The sequence below is a fragment of the Spermophilus citellus genome (assembly GCF_964194105.1).
Source record: "Spermophilus citellus genome assembly, chromosome: 6".
Lineage (NCBI taxonomy): Eukaryota > Metazoa > Chordata > Mammalia > Rodentia > Sciuridae > Spermophilus > Spermophilus citellus.
In genome coordinates this window covers 22,292,430-22,306,683 of record NC_138187.1, presented here as the reverse complement: position 1 = coordinate 22,306,683, position 14,254 = coordinate 22,292,430, and the positions used below count along the sequence as shown (strand labels likewise).

The following is a 14,254-nucleotide window of genomic DNA, read 5'->3' as shown; positions in this document are numbered from 1 at the left end:
ACTTTTCTTGTGTTTTTTCCTTGACCTATAAATAAGTGTGCCATTTAATTTTGAAATAGTTGACATGTGGGGGTGGGGTTCTACATATCTTAAGGTGACTGATTATTCTAATATACCATGCACCACACATAATTAAATAAATAAAGCTCCAACAACTAAAAAACTTTTTTTTTTAAATTAACAGAGGGGTTGGGGTTGTGGTTCAGCAGTAGAGTGCTCGCCTCGCACATGGGAGACCCTGGGTTCAATCCCTAGCACTACATAGAAATAAATAAAGGTATTGTGTCCAACTACAACAAAAAAATATTTAAAAAAATTAATGGAATGATTGTATTGGTTACATACATGTCAAAACTGGTCAAATTCCATACTTCAAATAGGTGCATTTTATTGTACTTAAATTTTACCTCAATAAAACTATGGGGGGGGGGTTAAAAAAAAAACCTAACACAGGAAGCAACAAAAGTAAATGTCTTAAGAGACCTCAACCAGGCTACTCAAACCAAATAAATCAAAATCAAAGTTATCCTTGGCTCTAAATCCAAAGGTTCTCTCACATGTTCCAAGTTCAATAAGCCAAGCCATAACAACATGGCCTGGAGACGTAAGGCCACTCCCAACCTACTCTTGGTTAAGAGCAACCCCTTTCCTGCAGAAGATTAAGCAGCTAATAACCTTTTATAAAAAGCCAACACCAGAGATGAAATAACTTTTCTAGAACACATATTTGAACAGAGAATGTACGTCAGCATAGCTTCAAGTGAGGCAGTAAGTGACATGACTCCAATGATATAGCAAGTACCTAGAAAATAAAAGGATCTGGGTTCAATCTCCAGAAGCAAGGGAAGGGGGACTTTCATAAGAAAATACTTCCAACAATGGGTCTCAGTATGTGCCAGACCCTGGATATGATCTCTAGCACCACCAAAAAAAACTGTTTGCTCTTGGCTACTTAACTTCTGTTCACCAAAGTTCATGTTCAACAACTGGCTGGCAGGCATAGACAAGTTTACTTAATTCAATTTCACAGGTTGAGTAGAAAAAAATTTTTTTGTACCAAGAATTGAACTCAGGCACTTAACCACTGACCCACCCCACCCCCAAGTCCAAGAAAAATGAGTCTCTAAAGGTCTGCAAGGTCATATGCTAAGCGGTTGGGAGTCAGTGTTATATAACTCAATATCCTACCCACACCAGACTTCCCACCCATAGCAATCATGAATCTTCAAGCCTAAAACCTCAAAATACCATAGGCAAAATATAAAAGTGATCTAACTAGACCAGCCTTCCTATAGCAGATTATCTACTGAAGATCCAATTCCCCCAAAACTAGGTAGCAGTCCACTTTCTCATCTCCTTTAAATACAAGGGACCACCCTCTACATTCTTTTCCCAGCCTTCTACCCACCTCACACACCATCTCCAGACCTCTTCAAAATTTAACATCCTATAAGCATTTAAGCAAACAAGTTTGGGACAGAAGTGTGCCCCCTTCAAAACCTCCTGCACAACTGTATCAGTATTAAAATGCTAATAGAAATGGTATCAAAAGTGTAAACTCAATTCTGATTCCTAATCTCTGATTCTGAGACGGCAACATAACTGCTGCCCCTCATTTTCAGCTTGTAAAGCAAATGGCCTGGTTTTCTAGGGTTTACCATCACAACTCTATAGAACCTCCATTGGCACTAAACAATGGAATGAAAATAGGTACTCTAGTTATTCTCCCAACTTGGTAATGTGCTTCTCTCCCATAGTCAGATTTTGTTTGGGGTTTTTGTTTGGTTTGGTGGTTGTTTATTGTTGTTGGTTTTTTTTTTGGAACTGGGGATGGAACCCAGTGCTTTGCAAATGTGAGGCAAATGCTTTGCCACTGAGCTACATCCAGCCCATCATGGTCAGATTTAATACTGCTCCAAATACAAATCTAATTTGTTTGAACCTCAAGAGCCAAGAATTCTTAAAGAGTAAATCTGCTACAAATGGTAAACAAAAACCATCATGTAAATTGTGGCAAAACTCCCATAGACAGGCAAACCTGGAGCAATCAATACTCATCACATCCTGTATTTTCATTTACCCCATTACACACCCAATTTTGCCATGACATAAATTTAAACTCTACTCTCAAGGATACCACTTGTCCTTTTCTCCCCTAGATCAAGTATCAAATACTTTATTTCTAGTTCCTGCTGGGCAGGAACAAATCATTATATTCCTGCTACACAGCATGATCTCAGAGGCATGCTCTCCACATTCCTGTCACGGACATCAATCCTCCAGGAAAGTGAAGAGGGGGAAGAGTAACAAATTTTAACTAAAACGATGGTTTTTAATGGGAACCAGAGGTATGGCTACAATCATGTAGTCCAACACAAATCCATGGGTGTTCAGGAGGTGGAAGGTTACAAAAAAAAAAAAAAAAAAAAAAAAAAAAAAAAAAGGGTAACACTGGGTACAGGAAGAAAAGCTGTTCCAGAACCTCAGGAGCCAGGCTAATACGGCCTCTCCCTGCGATCCTGTCTGTGCTCACCCCTAGGGAAAAAGAAAAAGTGTCTGTTAGGTTTGAATTACCAGCTTCTCCACCTACTCCATACCCCCAAACATTCTACCAGACCCTCTTAAGTCTCAACCAAGCAAATGCCTTATCTGTAAGTAAAATGGATCTAAAGAGTAGTTCCCCTGATTTTCCTCTTTTCTCCCACCTCCCCACCTTTCCCAGCTCTTTTGACAATCAAGGGACTGAACCCAGTGCTGCCCTACAATCTTGCTAAGCCTCACTAGGTTACTGAGGCTGGTCTTGAACTTGAAATCTTCATACCTCAGCCTGGGATTATAGGTGGATATCCCTATCTCTGTCTGGCTCAACCCCAAACCCCCCCTTTTTAAATTTTTTAATGAGAGTCTCAATTAATTTGTCCAGGCTGATCTCAAAATTGGGATCCTCCAAACACAACTGTCAGTATTAAAAGTATATGCCATTGTGTGCAACTTTTAGCTCTTTACAAAGAAACCATTTTCAACACAATTTTATTACCCCATGTCCTCTGTTCAATTGCTTTATTTTCCTTTTTATACTCTTACTCACCTGGAGTCCATCTTGCCAGGGCCAAAGCCACCTCTGTCCCCACCTCCCCGGCCCCCTCGGAAGCCCCCACGGTCCCCTCCACGGCCCCGGTAGCCGCCCCGATCATAGCCTCCTCTGCCGCCACGTCGATCATCTCCATAGTTACCCCCTAGGACAAAAGAAATATATGAGATCTCTATCCTCCTACCTTCCCCTAGCCTCCCTGCTAAAAACTAAGGGATTTTTTTGTCTTACCACCCATGTGGGAGCCTCCTGGTCCCCCTCCTGGGCCATCTGGTTTAGGAGCCTTACACTGGTTGCATTCATTTCTCCAAGAGAAGTTCATGTTCTCACATGTACTAAGAAAAAGAAGGCAAGTATTTTGGAAAAATACATAGAGGAACAACTAGAATTAACGAGACTTAAGAACAGAAGAATAACCACTAAACCCCAGTCCATCACCTTTCCTGATATAATATTCCCCCACATGCAGTTGTTTCCTATGATCAACCAGTTTGAAAAATCATACAAAATTCCAAATTTTTTAATAGCAGGCTTTCTGAGTTGCAGCATGATGGAATCTCTTTAATTCCACACCATCCTGGACCAAGATTCACACAATTTGTCCAATAGATTTATTCTGTATATATCCTTACCCCACCCACTTAGTAGTCCTCTAAACTATCAGACCCACTATCTCAATATCACAGGGCTTGTTTTCAAGTAAGCATTCAGGATTTTGATACTCTAATTTCCAGCACCCACTTAGGGATCTTGGATCGATAGTTATCTCCCATAGGTAACAGCAGAATATATACCAACCTTATCTAACACACTCTGAATCCTCCCTCAACCATGCAACCCAACTTTCTTAGTTTAGAAATATACCCAAACAATTCTACAATAAGAGTACTAAAATTAAAAAAAAAAAACTTTCACTCACGGATTAGGACATTTCCAGTCCCCAGCTCGTTGCTGACCTCCACCACCACCACCTCCACTGGGGAAACCTCCCCGGCCACCGCCGCCACTGCCACCACCTCCATAGCCTCCACGGCCCATGGGTCCTGGGTGTAGATATAAGAAGTCTGTTCCACTTTCAAGTTTGGTTTACCATCTTTTCCATGCAAGCCCTTACCATCTTCAACATTCACCACCAGGAGGTAGTAGCTCACCTCCTCGCCCTCGGCCTCCACGACCATTGCCACCACCCCGATTGAAGTCTGCTCGGCGAGTAGCAAATGAAACCTTGATAGGATTCCCGGAAAATTCTTTGCCTAAAGAAAATAAAGGACGTATAAAAAAATATTTTAAGTGAGGCATGTAGCTCTGTGATAGAATACCTGCTTAGGATATATGAGGGTTCTACCTGCAGCATCCTGAGAAAGACACTTGATTCAAAAACACTTGGTACAATCTAAGAGTATACCTTCCTAAAAAAGGTTATAATCTAAAACATGAGCAAAAATTAGACTACACTGAAATTATAAACTAAGTGGTGGAAGATTCAAAAGAAGCCTCAAAATGTAACATGCTTCCTAAGGTTAGACACATACCTATGCCCACACATCCTGTTTCCTCATACATACCATCAAACCAGTCAATAGCTGCTTTGGCAGAAGGTGGGTCATCAAATGAGACCGTTGCCTCTCCCTTCAGCTTGCCGGTCTCCCTGTCTGTGTACAAATTAATCATAGGCTGTCCAGTTTTCTTATTCGTCTGAAAAATGCAAAGTATTATCAATTTTGGAGGATAACAATGAAATTTTCCCTTGGTATCCTTGAGGGATTAGGATCTTCCAAAATCCCCCATTATCCATATATTCAATTCCATTACTTAAAAGGACCCAATATTTGCATGTAACACACATGCTCCTATATATACTTTTTATTGGCCAGGGGATGGGGGCAGGGGGAGGGATACTGGGGATTGAACTTGGGCACTCAACCACTGAGCCACATCCGTAGCCCTATTTTGTATTTTATTTAGAGACAGGGTCTCCTGAGTTGCTTAGCACCTCGCTTTTACTAAGGCTGGCTTTGAACTCGCGATTCTACTGTCTCAGCCTCCTGAGCTGCTGGGATCACAGGTATGCGCCACCACTCCTGGCTCCTGAATATAATTTATCTCCTAGACACTACACTGAGCTAGACCCTAAATTCCTAGGATCTAGGCCTATAGCTCAGCGGTATACCACTTACTTAGCACGCAGAAGCCCAAGAGTTTGATCCCAAGCACCACAAATAAAAATCATTGATTATTAATACCTAAGTGTAAATGCTATGTAATTGTTATACTTCTTGTTTACGACTGATAAGAAAAAATGTATGGACAAGTTCAACTCAGACACATCTATTTTTCCAAATATTTTCAATTTTGAGTTTGGCTCAAAGCAGAACCACTGGATCCAGACAGCTTCTGGGATGGCAATGTTTTAAGTGAGGCATGTAGCTCTGTGATAGAATACTTGCCTAGGACATGAGGACCTGGGTTCTACCCCCAGCATCTTAAGACACTTGATTCAAGGACTAACACACCATCTTCCCCTTCCAGAACTGAAGCTTTTATCTTTCTCAAACTACAGCTCTCCCCTGTGGTTTTAAATTAAAACCAGAGTCTACACTGTCTTGGGGGACCTTTCTTATCACTTATTCTTTTTGTGCAATTTCCTAAAAAATGGCAACAACTACTGTTCTTTGTTCACCAAACGAAGCTGGCAACGACCATTAAGACTTCCATTTTTGGGGCCGGGATTGTGGCTCATCGGTAGAGCGCTCACCTAGCACATGCGAGGCCCTGGGTTTGATCCTCAGCATCACATAAAAATAGATACTGTGTCTAACTACAACTAATGAATATTTAAAAAAAAAAAAAAAGACTTCCATTTTTAGGGGCTACGGTTGTGGCTCAGTGGTCCGTCCACCAACAACTAAAAAAGAACTTCCATTTTTACTGCTGGCAATCACTATGACTGATTTTTACTAATGTGTCAAATCCAAATGCCTGCCAACCGATAGAAACTATATACTCTGTTCCACAGTACCTTAATAATACCAATCTGCTTGAAGTAATCAGCCACAGACTCAATTGTAACATTCTCACCCAGGCCTTGTACAAAGATGGTGTTGTTGTCTGAATTATCCTGTTCTGCTTGTTGAACACAGGGGAACATGAAAAATTTAAAAAGGAAAAACCAAGTTAAAATATTAAAAAATTAACAGCCCTTCAATTCTCACATTTGAATATCCATATGGGTTTAGTTTTACAACTATCCATTAGAACATTTTATAACACTGTACAGAAACCAGGACTCAGGAGTTCACTGCCCAAGATCACAAAATTCATCAGCGCTTATCAACTTTCAACTGAAGATCCCTAAGACAATTTACATGAAAAAAAAAAAGTAAAGATTTTTTTAAATGCTGTCCAGTTCTGGAGTATGGTCCACAGATGAATTGGCATCACCTGTGAATTGTTACAGATCCTCAGGCTCATTACAGACCCTCTAAATTGCTGAAGAATTATTCATTTACCAAACATTTCTGATATACTCATTTATGAATTGTTAAGTATATCTAAAACACTCCTCCTTCTCTATCACTGTTTTTTTCAGTTTTTTGTTTTATAAATTTCAAAAAACATCTAGGTAAAGTCTAGATACTACTTTAACAACTTTCATGCCACCACCAGTGAACTCACCAGAATCATGGCGTGATCCTTGATCCCGAGGGCCTTAAGTGACACCAAAAAAAACAAAAACAAAAACAAAAGAAAAAGAAAAAAAGAAAGAAAACAAAAACAAGGAAAAGAGCAACTGTTAGTCAACAGGAAAGACAGACAAGGAAAAAAATTAATACCAAATTCATATTCTCGCAAAGTATCAGTTAAGTGCTCACAGCCTCACTCCAAACCCTGTCCTGGGCCTGCCCAGAGGAGAATATCATCGGCAGGTCTGGGGGAGACACAGGCCCATTTCTTAAGATCTGTAACCTGAGTCCCCACAGGGACAACGCCACACTTCAGAAAATGCTGCCTCCCCCAGCTCAGGCTGGGAAATGTCCTCAGCGCAGATTTGGGGGGGTGAGGGGAATTACCCATTAAAGTTAACAAACCAACTCATAGCTTGGCCCTTTTTCTCTCACCCCAGAGAGACATGGGCTCACCACCAGCAATGTGATGTGCATCCATCCAGTTTCACCAAAAACACTTATCAATTGTGGAACAATTTTTAATTTCATCTTTAGAAACCATTCTTAAGACCATGTTAAGTTTCCCCAAAACCACATGAAAATTAACATACATGATAGCTATTGTATTTTTAAAGCATGTCCCAGGGAACAGACCAGAAATCTTATTTCCATAATGCAGCCTCTTTTTTTTTTTTTTCCAGAGACCATCTTTGACCAATGTTTATCTGAATTCATCATATGCAAATATTGTACCCATACGCAATGACACCTACGTCATGAACCCACGCCTTTGGCTTTAATGTTGAGACAAATCAAGAAACCTTTTGTTAACCAAACCAGAAAAGTTCCAGCTTACTGGGAGACTTCTCAAATTTGCCATTTTTCCATGAATTCAGTTTGTGCTGTTTAAGACCTGGTTATTTCCCATGAGCCACACATGCTCCCAAATCTTTCTTGAAGTAGTCCACACCTTCCTTCCCAGAGCTAGTTTCTATTTGCCCATCTGAGTTAAGTACATTATGTAGAATTGCATTGACACCACTTGGTTACTTAATAAAATATATACCAACTTCACCGTCCTCAGGCAGGGCAATATTTCATGTCCTCACAGAATTAAAACATTTGGAGGTTGTTACACACACACATACACACACACTAGCCTTGGACACATACTGATCAAAAGGATCCTAAAGCCAAGTTGGCACCACGTGTTCCAGCACTCCCCCTCCAGTTTCTCAAAATGGTGGTCACTAAATGCCAGGTATGGCAACACCCCTATCAAGAGGCCTACTAGATACCTCTATTAACCTGGGTCAAACCAATTTGATACCAGACGACTGCTGAGTCTTACCCCTGCCTGCCTCCAGGTTAGCACACATCTGGCAGCAGGGTGGCATTCTACCCCACCACTTTCTGGAGGTGGTTATGGACACTTCAAAACCTTTGACACTTAAATTAACACACTAAGACATCTGCAAATGAACAATCAGACAAAGCATTGCCGGGAGTTGGGAATTTTGGAAACTCTGTTCACTTACCACCAAATTTATTGAAGCCACCACGGTCACTTCCGCTGGAGAAGACAAGTTAGAAGAAAGGACATGAAGCTTCCAACGGCTACAAAAGGGTGTTTTTGATTTTAACATTCCCCAAACATGGGTAGGTGTTTTGGGAAAAAGATACAAGTGGCTACTAAAATACATCCCTTCCTGACCAACCCTTGTCTGACCTGTGAGCATGTCACACACACGTGTGCAATTTCTCAGACACAGTTAGGAATTTTGCTTTAAAAGATTATATATCTATTTCCTCTGGAAAAAAAAAATGACCCATTTTCCTTGGTTGTTCTTCCGACGTAGCAGATGTTTTTTTCCTCGTCGTGAATGTTGACAACCCAGTAGTTGGTTTAAAAACCCTACCCCCAATGTACCCAGAAGACATTTCACACCAGGCTGGGGTAGCCCTCAACACATTTTTGTGGATTTTGCTTTGAAAGCAGCAAGCAGACCCAACCCCATTCCATAAAAAGTCAAAACCAAAGGCAATTTCCCCTTAAAGCAAGACAGACTTAGCTAAGCCCTATCCTAACTACTGAGCTGTTTTTGATCACCCTCCACCCCCGGGGTCACCCCTTCTACACTGTGAGAAGAGCGGAGTATTTTGCAATGTCACCTTTCATACCTGTGGCACATAAAATGCAGAGCAAGTTAACAGTCACATAACAGTTGTTTTTCTTTTTAAAGTTTTGCAATAAACACACGCACACAACAGAGTTTTCCTTATTTTACACATTTTTGAGATTGCCCCCACCCACCTCTGAATACTTACCATATACAAACTCATTTTAAAAAACCTACTTTTTCCAAAAAAAGTAACACTGACATTCCTCCCCTTTTCAAGGAGACAGTAGGATCCTTCAAATCCTATATATCCAACAGATTTGACAAATGTTTTAACATCAAATCTAAGGTTCTACTTCAGCAGAAGGGAAGGAAAGAAGATCCAGTTGGACAAGCTGATGCTTTTAACCAACCAGGGGAAGGCGGACAGTGGAATAAATAGGTGGGATTCCACTGTCAAGCATTATCTTGCCCCAAAGGTCTGCACACTTCAGTCAGATGACCCCATAAACCAAGTCACACACAAAATCAGTCAGTCAAATTAGTGCAAATCACGTTCTTGGATTCAAGTGACTACAGAATACGGGAAGAATAAGTAGCCAATTCCTGGAAGCTGAAGTCAGGTTATCCATTACCAACTCCCCTGGAGAACACATGGGAATGCACATGCCAAGTTTCCCTATTTCCCAGGAGTGGGATCATCGGTTTCCCTTGCAGAGTTAAGAAGTCTTTACTTCCATGTTTCTTGCCTAGGATTATCAATGACTCCAATCCATACACAGCTATATACTTTTTCTTTTTCTTTGGAAATAAAAGCATCATACTCAAACATCTACTCACAGGTGTGGATAGGAATTTAGGCTCCCAAGTTCTCATAAAAATAAAATGGGAAAGTACAAAGAAAGTCACTGCCCCAAAATCAAAGCCCTCACAGATCCCCAGAGAATAAGAATACTAACCATGCACTAGGGACTGGTTTCAAGGGAGATTCATGCACCCTCCATACTCCCCAAAGATACACCCTGACTCACAAGACACCTACCCCATGCCGCCTCTGCCTCCACGGCCACCTCCACGACCTCTGGGTTCATAGCCACCACTGCTGCGGTTATAACCACCGCCACCGCCCCTGCCACGGCCCCCTCGGTCCTGTTGGCCTCCCCCGTAGCCACCGCCGCCACCACCACTCTGGTCCTGGTTGCCATAACCACCACCTCCACCACTCATGGAGGACTGATCTTGGCCATAGCTACCTGTGGGAGAAGAAAAGATACTTTTTTTGTGGGGGCAAAACCAGGCTGGAGATGTAGCTTAGTAGTAGTGTGTGAGTGCTCAGCATGGACAAGACCTGGGTTCAATCCCCAGGGTCAGGGGAGGAAGCCAGGCCAGGCGTAGTGATGCATGCCTTTAAGCTCAAAGGCATGGGAGGGCGTGGCAGGAGGATTTGAAGTTCAAGGTAAACTTCAGCAATTCAGAGAGGCCCTCAGCAACTTAGCAAGACCCTGTCTCAAATAAAAAGCGCTGAGAATGTGGCTCAGTGGTTAAGCATCCCTGGGTTCATTCCCAGGTACCAAAAAAAAGGGGGTAGGGGAAATGAAACATTTGTAAAAGGACCAACAGTCCCAAACAATAAGAGATAATAGAAATAAAAGAATGAGATAAAAATAAAAAGAATTTAAAAAAAACTTTGATAAGGGCTAAACAATAGAATACAGAAAATAAGTAGAAGACACAGCTGAAGACCCCTTCTTACCTCCACCACCACCTCCACCTCCTCCACTGCTACTGTTGTACTGATTCTGTTGTCCATAGCCCTGGGGGGGATTATAGGAGCTTTGCTGCTGTCCATAGCTTTGCTGCTGTCCACCATAGCCAGATTGCTGGCCATAGCCTCCACTTGGGGGTTGCCCATAGCTGCTGCTCTGAGAACTGCTACCATAACTATGTGGGAGAAAAAACATCATAATCTTAGCATATCCATTATTCCCTTTCACTTTCATCCTACCCCATTCTCTTTACTAACAATTCACCCTAATCTTTTGTGTCATCCATCCCCCACTACCACCTTACCTTCCAGAGGTGCTACTGGGAGCTGGTTGCTGGCCGTAGCCAGGATAGGACGACTGCTGCCCATAAGATGATTGGGAACTCTGGCCACTGCCATAGCCACCAGTGGAGCCATATCCCTGGGGAGCTGACTGAGTGCCATAGCCTGCTACAAAGAAAAGAGAAAGGGAGTCGTAAAAGCTATGAGGAAATTTAAAACAAACAAAAAAAGGCAGGAAAAGGGTTAAACATTATATATCACTTTACTTGAAAAGTCAGTTTAGAAAATGCTAGTATCTCAACTGATCAAGTAACCCTCTTTTAAATCCTAAAATTAGCCGAGCGTGGTGGCAAATGCCTGTAATCCCAGCAGCTCTGGAGGCTGAGACAGGAGGATTTAGAGTTCAAAGCCAGCCTCAGCAACTCAGACAGGCCCTATCTCTAAGTAAAACATAAAAGAGCAGGGGATATGACTCAGTTGGTAATCCACTTGTGGGTTCAATCCAAGTTACCAAAATATTATAAATCTCAATTAATGCTCCAATTTCACTCTTTAAGATAGTTCCAGTTCCAATTCCCTTACCTATCCCACCAAAACCAAAAGATCCGTATGTGTTACCTGCATTTTAACTTGCTGGTATGTATACAACATATACCAGACAATCCACGTTCAATCCAACATTCAAGCAAATTTAACCTCCTTGTATACCACATGATGTATGGTAACCTGACTTAAATCATTTCCAAGCCAACTATTTCCTCCATGTAATAATCAGCCTAAGACTCCTCTCCTTTTCATGTCAATAAAGGAAACAGGAAAAGGTCAACATATATAGAAAAGTCTCAATTTAAGGAAAAAAGGAAATAATTACACTCCATAGCACTTTTGGTTTGAAAGGACTAAGTCTCCAAGGAATTTTAAAAGTTATGAGATTGAAAAGAAAATATAGGAACCAGTTTCAACATTTCAGCACTATTCAGGTTTTAGAAAAGCAGCATTCAGAAAGAACAGAAGTAACCCAGAGTAAGAGGGACTCAACTGTTTTGGGTCTGTCCATAAGAAGAACCATAGCTGCTCTGGCCATAGCCTGAAGTGTCTGCTGACTGGCCATAACCACTGTAACTCTGCTGTCCATAGGGCTGATTGCTCTGCTGGGAGTAGCCCTGCCCAGGCTGGGTGGGGTAGGCCCCATAGCTAGAAAAAAAGAAAAAGCTGCACTGAGGAAAAATTACCTTAGAAAAGAAAAAATGAAAAACAAAAAAATACAAAAGGGAGAATTACCTTGACCACCCTTGCCCTTTACAAACTCTGGAAGCCCAAAAATGGCACTCACCTTTGGGTTGCTTGTTGAGTATAGTCTGCAAAACAAAAACACAATCACATTATCTTCTAATCACAGAAGTAAATTCCTCAACTTAAGTGCTAGGGCCCCAGATTAAGAAAAGCCAACAAAATTTTATTGCAAGAAAAGGCATAAAAAAAAATCCCCCTACGAGATACTAATTTGTAGACAAGATGGCAATACAAGTTTTCTTACAATAAAGAAAAACAATACAAATTTCTTCAAAGAATCTGAGCAAGTTCAAAGATCTTGGTGGGCAGCTATTATGTTCTGCAAACTCAATGCCACAAGCTGCTCTAAATTTACATATATTTCATTTTCACATCCGCTTTAGGAGAAAGCTATTATATTAGTTAAGATTCAGCATAAAAGAGCACAGGTTTGAATTCAAGTCCAAGACAATGGTGTTCACAATGTGGCACCCTCAGTAAGACCAAAGAATAAGATTTGTCTCTCAAAAAAAGCCGTTCTTCACCCCTTTGACCAACCTTGGAAAAAGCCAAAGCGGTGTTTTAGCACAGAGGCAGAGAACCAAGACAACAAAGACCTTTGACCCAAAATGTCAAAGACAAAGTGATGTCCTCAGGAGGCAAAGTCACCTGATCCTCAAATCCCCAAGCCTGTGGCTTCAGATTACTGTTTTCCACAGAGATGAAGAGATTCATCAAGCTAAAAGCAGAAAACACTTTCAAAATGCTATATTAAAAACGCACTAGGCAAGATCAGTTCATCTCTCCTGTACAGGAAATGAAGCACTTCCCCCGCAGGAAAAGGCAAAACGACAGGGAGAGGGCGTGGCCTCGGGGGCCGTTCTTTTTTCGGCTCTCACCTCAGAAAAAGGGAAATTTAGGCGGGAAACCGTAGGGACCCCGTCCCCCAGTCCGTTGATCAATTTCCCTGCCCGTCCCCAACCGTTAAGCGGGCGCGAAGCCCCGATCCCGAGCCTCCGCCCCGGCCGCGTGGCAATCTGGGCGGGAACCGAGCAGTCCCGCCCATTCCCTAAGGACCCCAGGGGCAAGGCCCACACCGGACGCGCGCGGCGAAGTCTCCTGAGGGTCTCGCGACAAAAAGTCGGACCAACACGAGGCGGAGAAGTGGGATATGCTCGGCGAGAAAGGGGGAGGGGCCAGCAGAGTGCGTGCGCGCACTAAATGCCCGGATGCAGCACTGCGACAAAGCGGACCAGAGAGCGGGGTTGGGTGGGGGAGGGGGCCTATGCTAGAGAGACTTGGCGTTTCCACCCTTCCTTTATCCTTCAATCACCAAGTCGCCTCCCTCCCAACACTCACCTCATATAAACGCACTGCAAAACCAAGACTTTCAATCCCGCGAGAGTCGCCAGAGGAGCGAAACAAAATGGCGACACCGACCTGCCCCTTCTACTTTCTCCGCCACCTCCCGCCACAAGGGTGCGAGAAGACCTTACACACGAACGCCTCCCCAGGCCCACCGAAAATCAAAAGCCCAGCTGGGAAAGAACGAAGCCCTAACCAGGCGCACCACAGCCGCCTCGCGCCCTTACATACCGTTTGAGGCCATGTCCGCGCACGCGCGTACAGGCCGACAAGCAACAAAATTCCGACACGACTGAGCACCGCCGCCTCGAGGACTGAGCAACCCCGCCTCCTGCGTCGAGGTTTATGTACGCCTCCCCGCCTACGTACCGCGGTGGAATGTACCAAATATGGAAAAGGAAAGGGGAAGAAGGATCGTATTCCCAACATTTTCCGAGGAATAAATGAGTCCAAACGGACAAAAAAGAAATAACTTAGCTATAAATTGATATCCTAATGTATATTATAATTTTTTGACGAATAACTCCTGTTTAGTTTGAAGGACTAGCCCGCAACTCACGTCAACCCCTATATGTACACAATGGTATGGTCTAGCTGCCTACTGGGGGCGGGGCGAGAGGGCCCAGGCGGTTGAGGGCGGAACTGTAGTCACGGCCTGGAGTCCTAGTGTGGGAACTGAAATTCCTCTGGGTGG

The 14,254-nt window shown here is 42.7% G+C and overlaps 1 protein-coding gene across 2 annotated transcripts; it reads right to left on the bottom strand.

Moving 5' to 3' along the window:
- Positions 1-1,792: 1,792 nt before the first annotated feature.
- FUS (FUS RNA binding protein) lies at positions 1,793-14,004 on the bottom strand. 2 transcript variants are annotated; one of them, XM_081299549.1, is made up of 15 exons: positions 13,792-13,921; positions 12,257-12,281; positions 11,963-12,117; positions 10,947-11,091; positions 10,630-10,817; positions 9,919-10,129; positions 8,295-8,329; positions 6,767-6,799; positions 6,111-6,214; positions 4,657-4,786; positions 4,243-4,344; positions 4,011-4,134; positions 3,323-3,426; positions 3,089-3,236; positions 1,793-2,535 (listed from the first exon to the last, which is right to left on the bottom strand). In XM_081299549.1, exons 1-15 carry the CDS (start codon positions 13,802-13,804, stop codon positions 2,496-2,498), a joined length of 1,557 nt encoding a protein of 518 aa, XP_081155675.1. In that variant the 5' UTR covers positions 13,805-13,921; the 3' UTR covers positions 1,793-2,495. The 2 variants fall into 2 exon arrangements, with proteins under 2 accessions (XP_081155675.1, XP_081155674.1); XM_081299548.1 differs by lacking the exon at positions 11,963-12,117 and having other exon boundaries at positions 13,792-14,004.
- Positions 14,005-14,254: the final 250 nt, after the last annotated feature.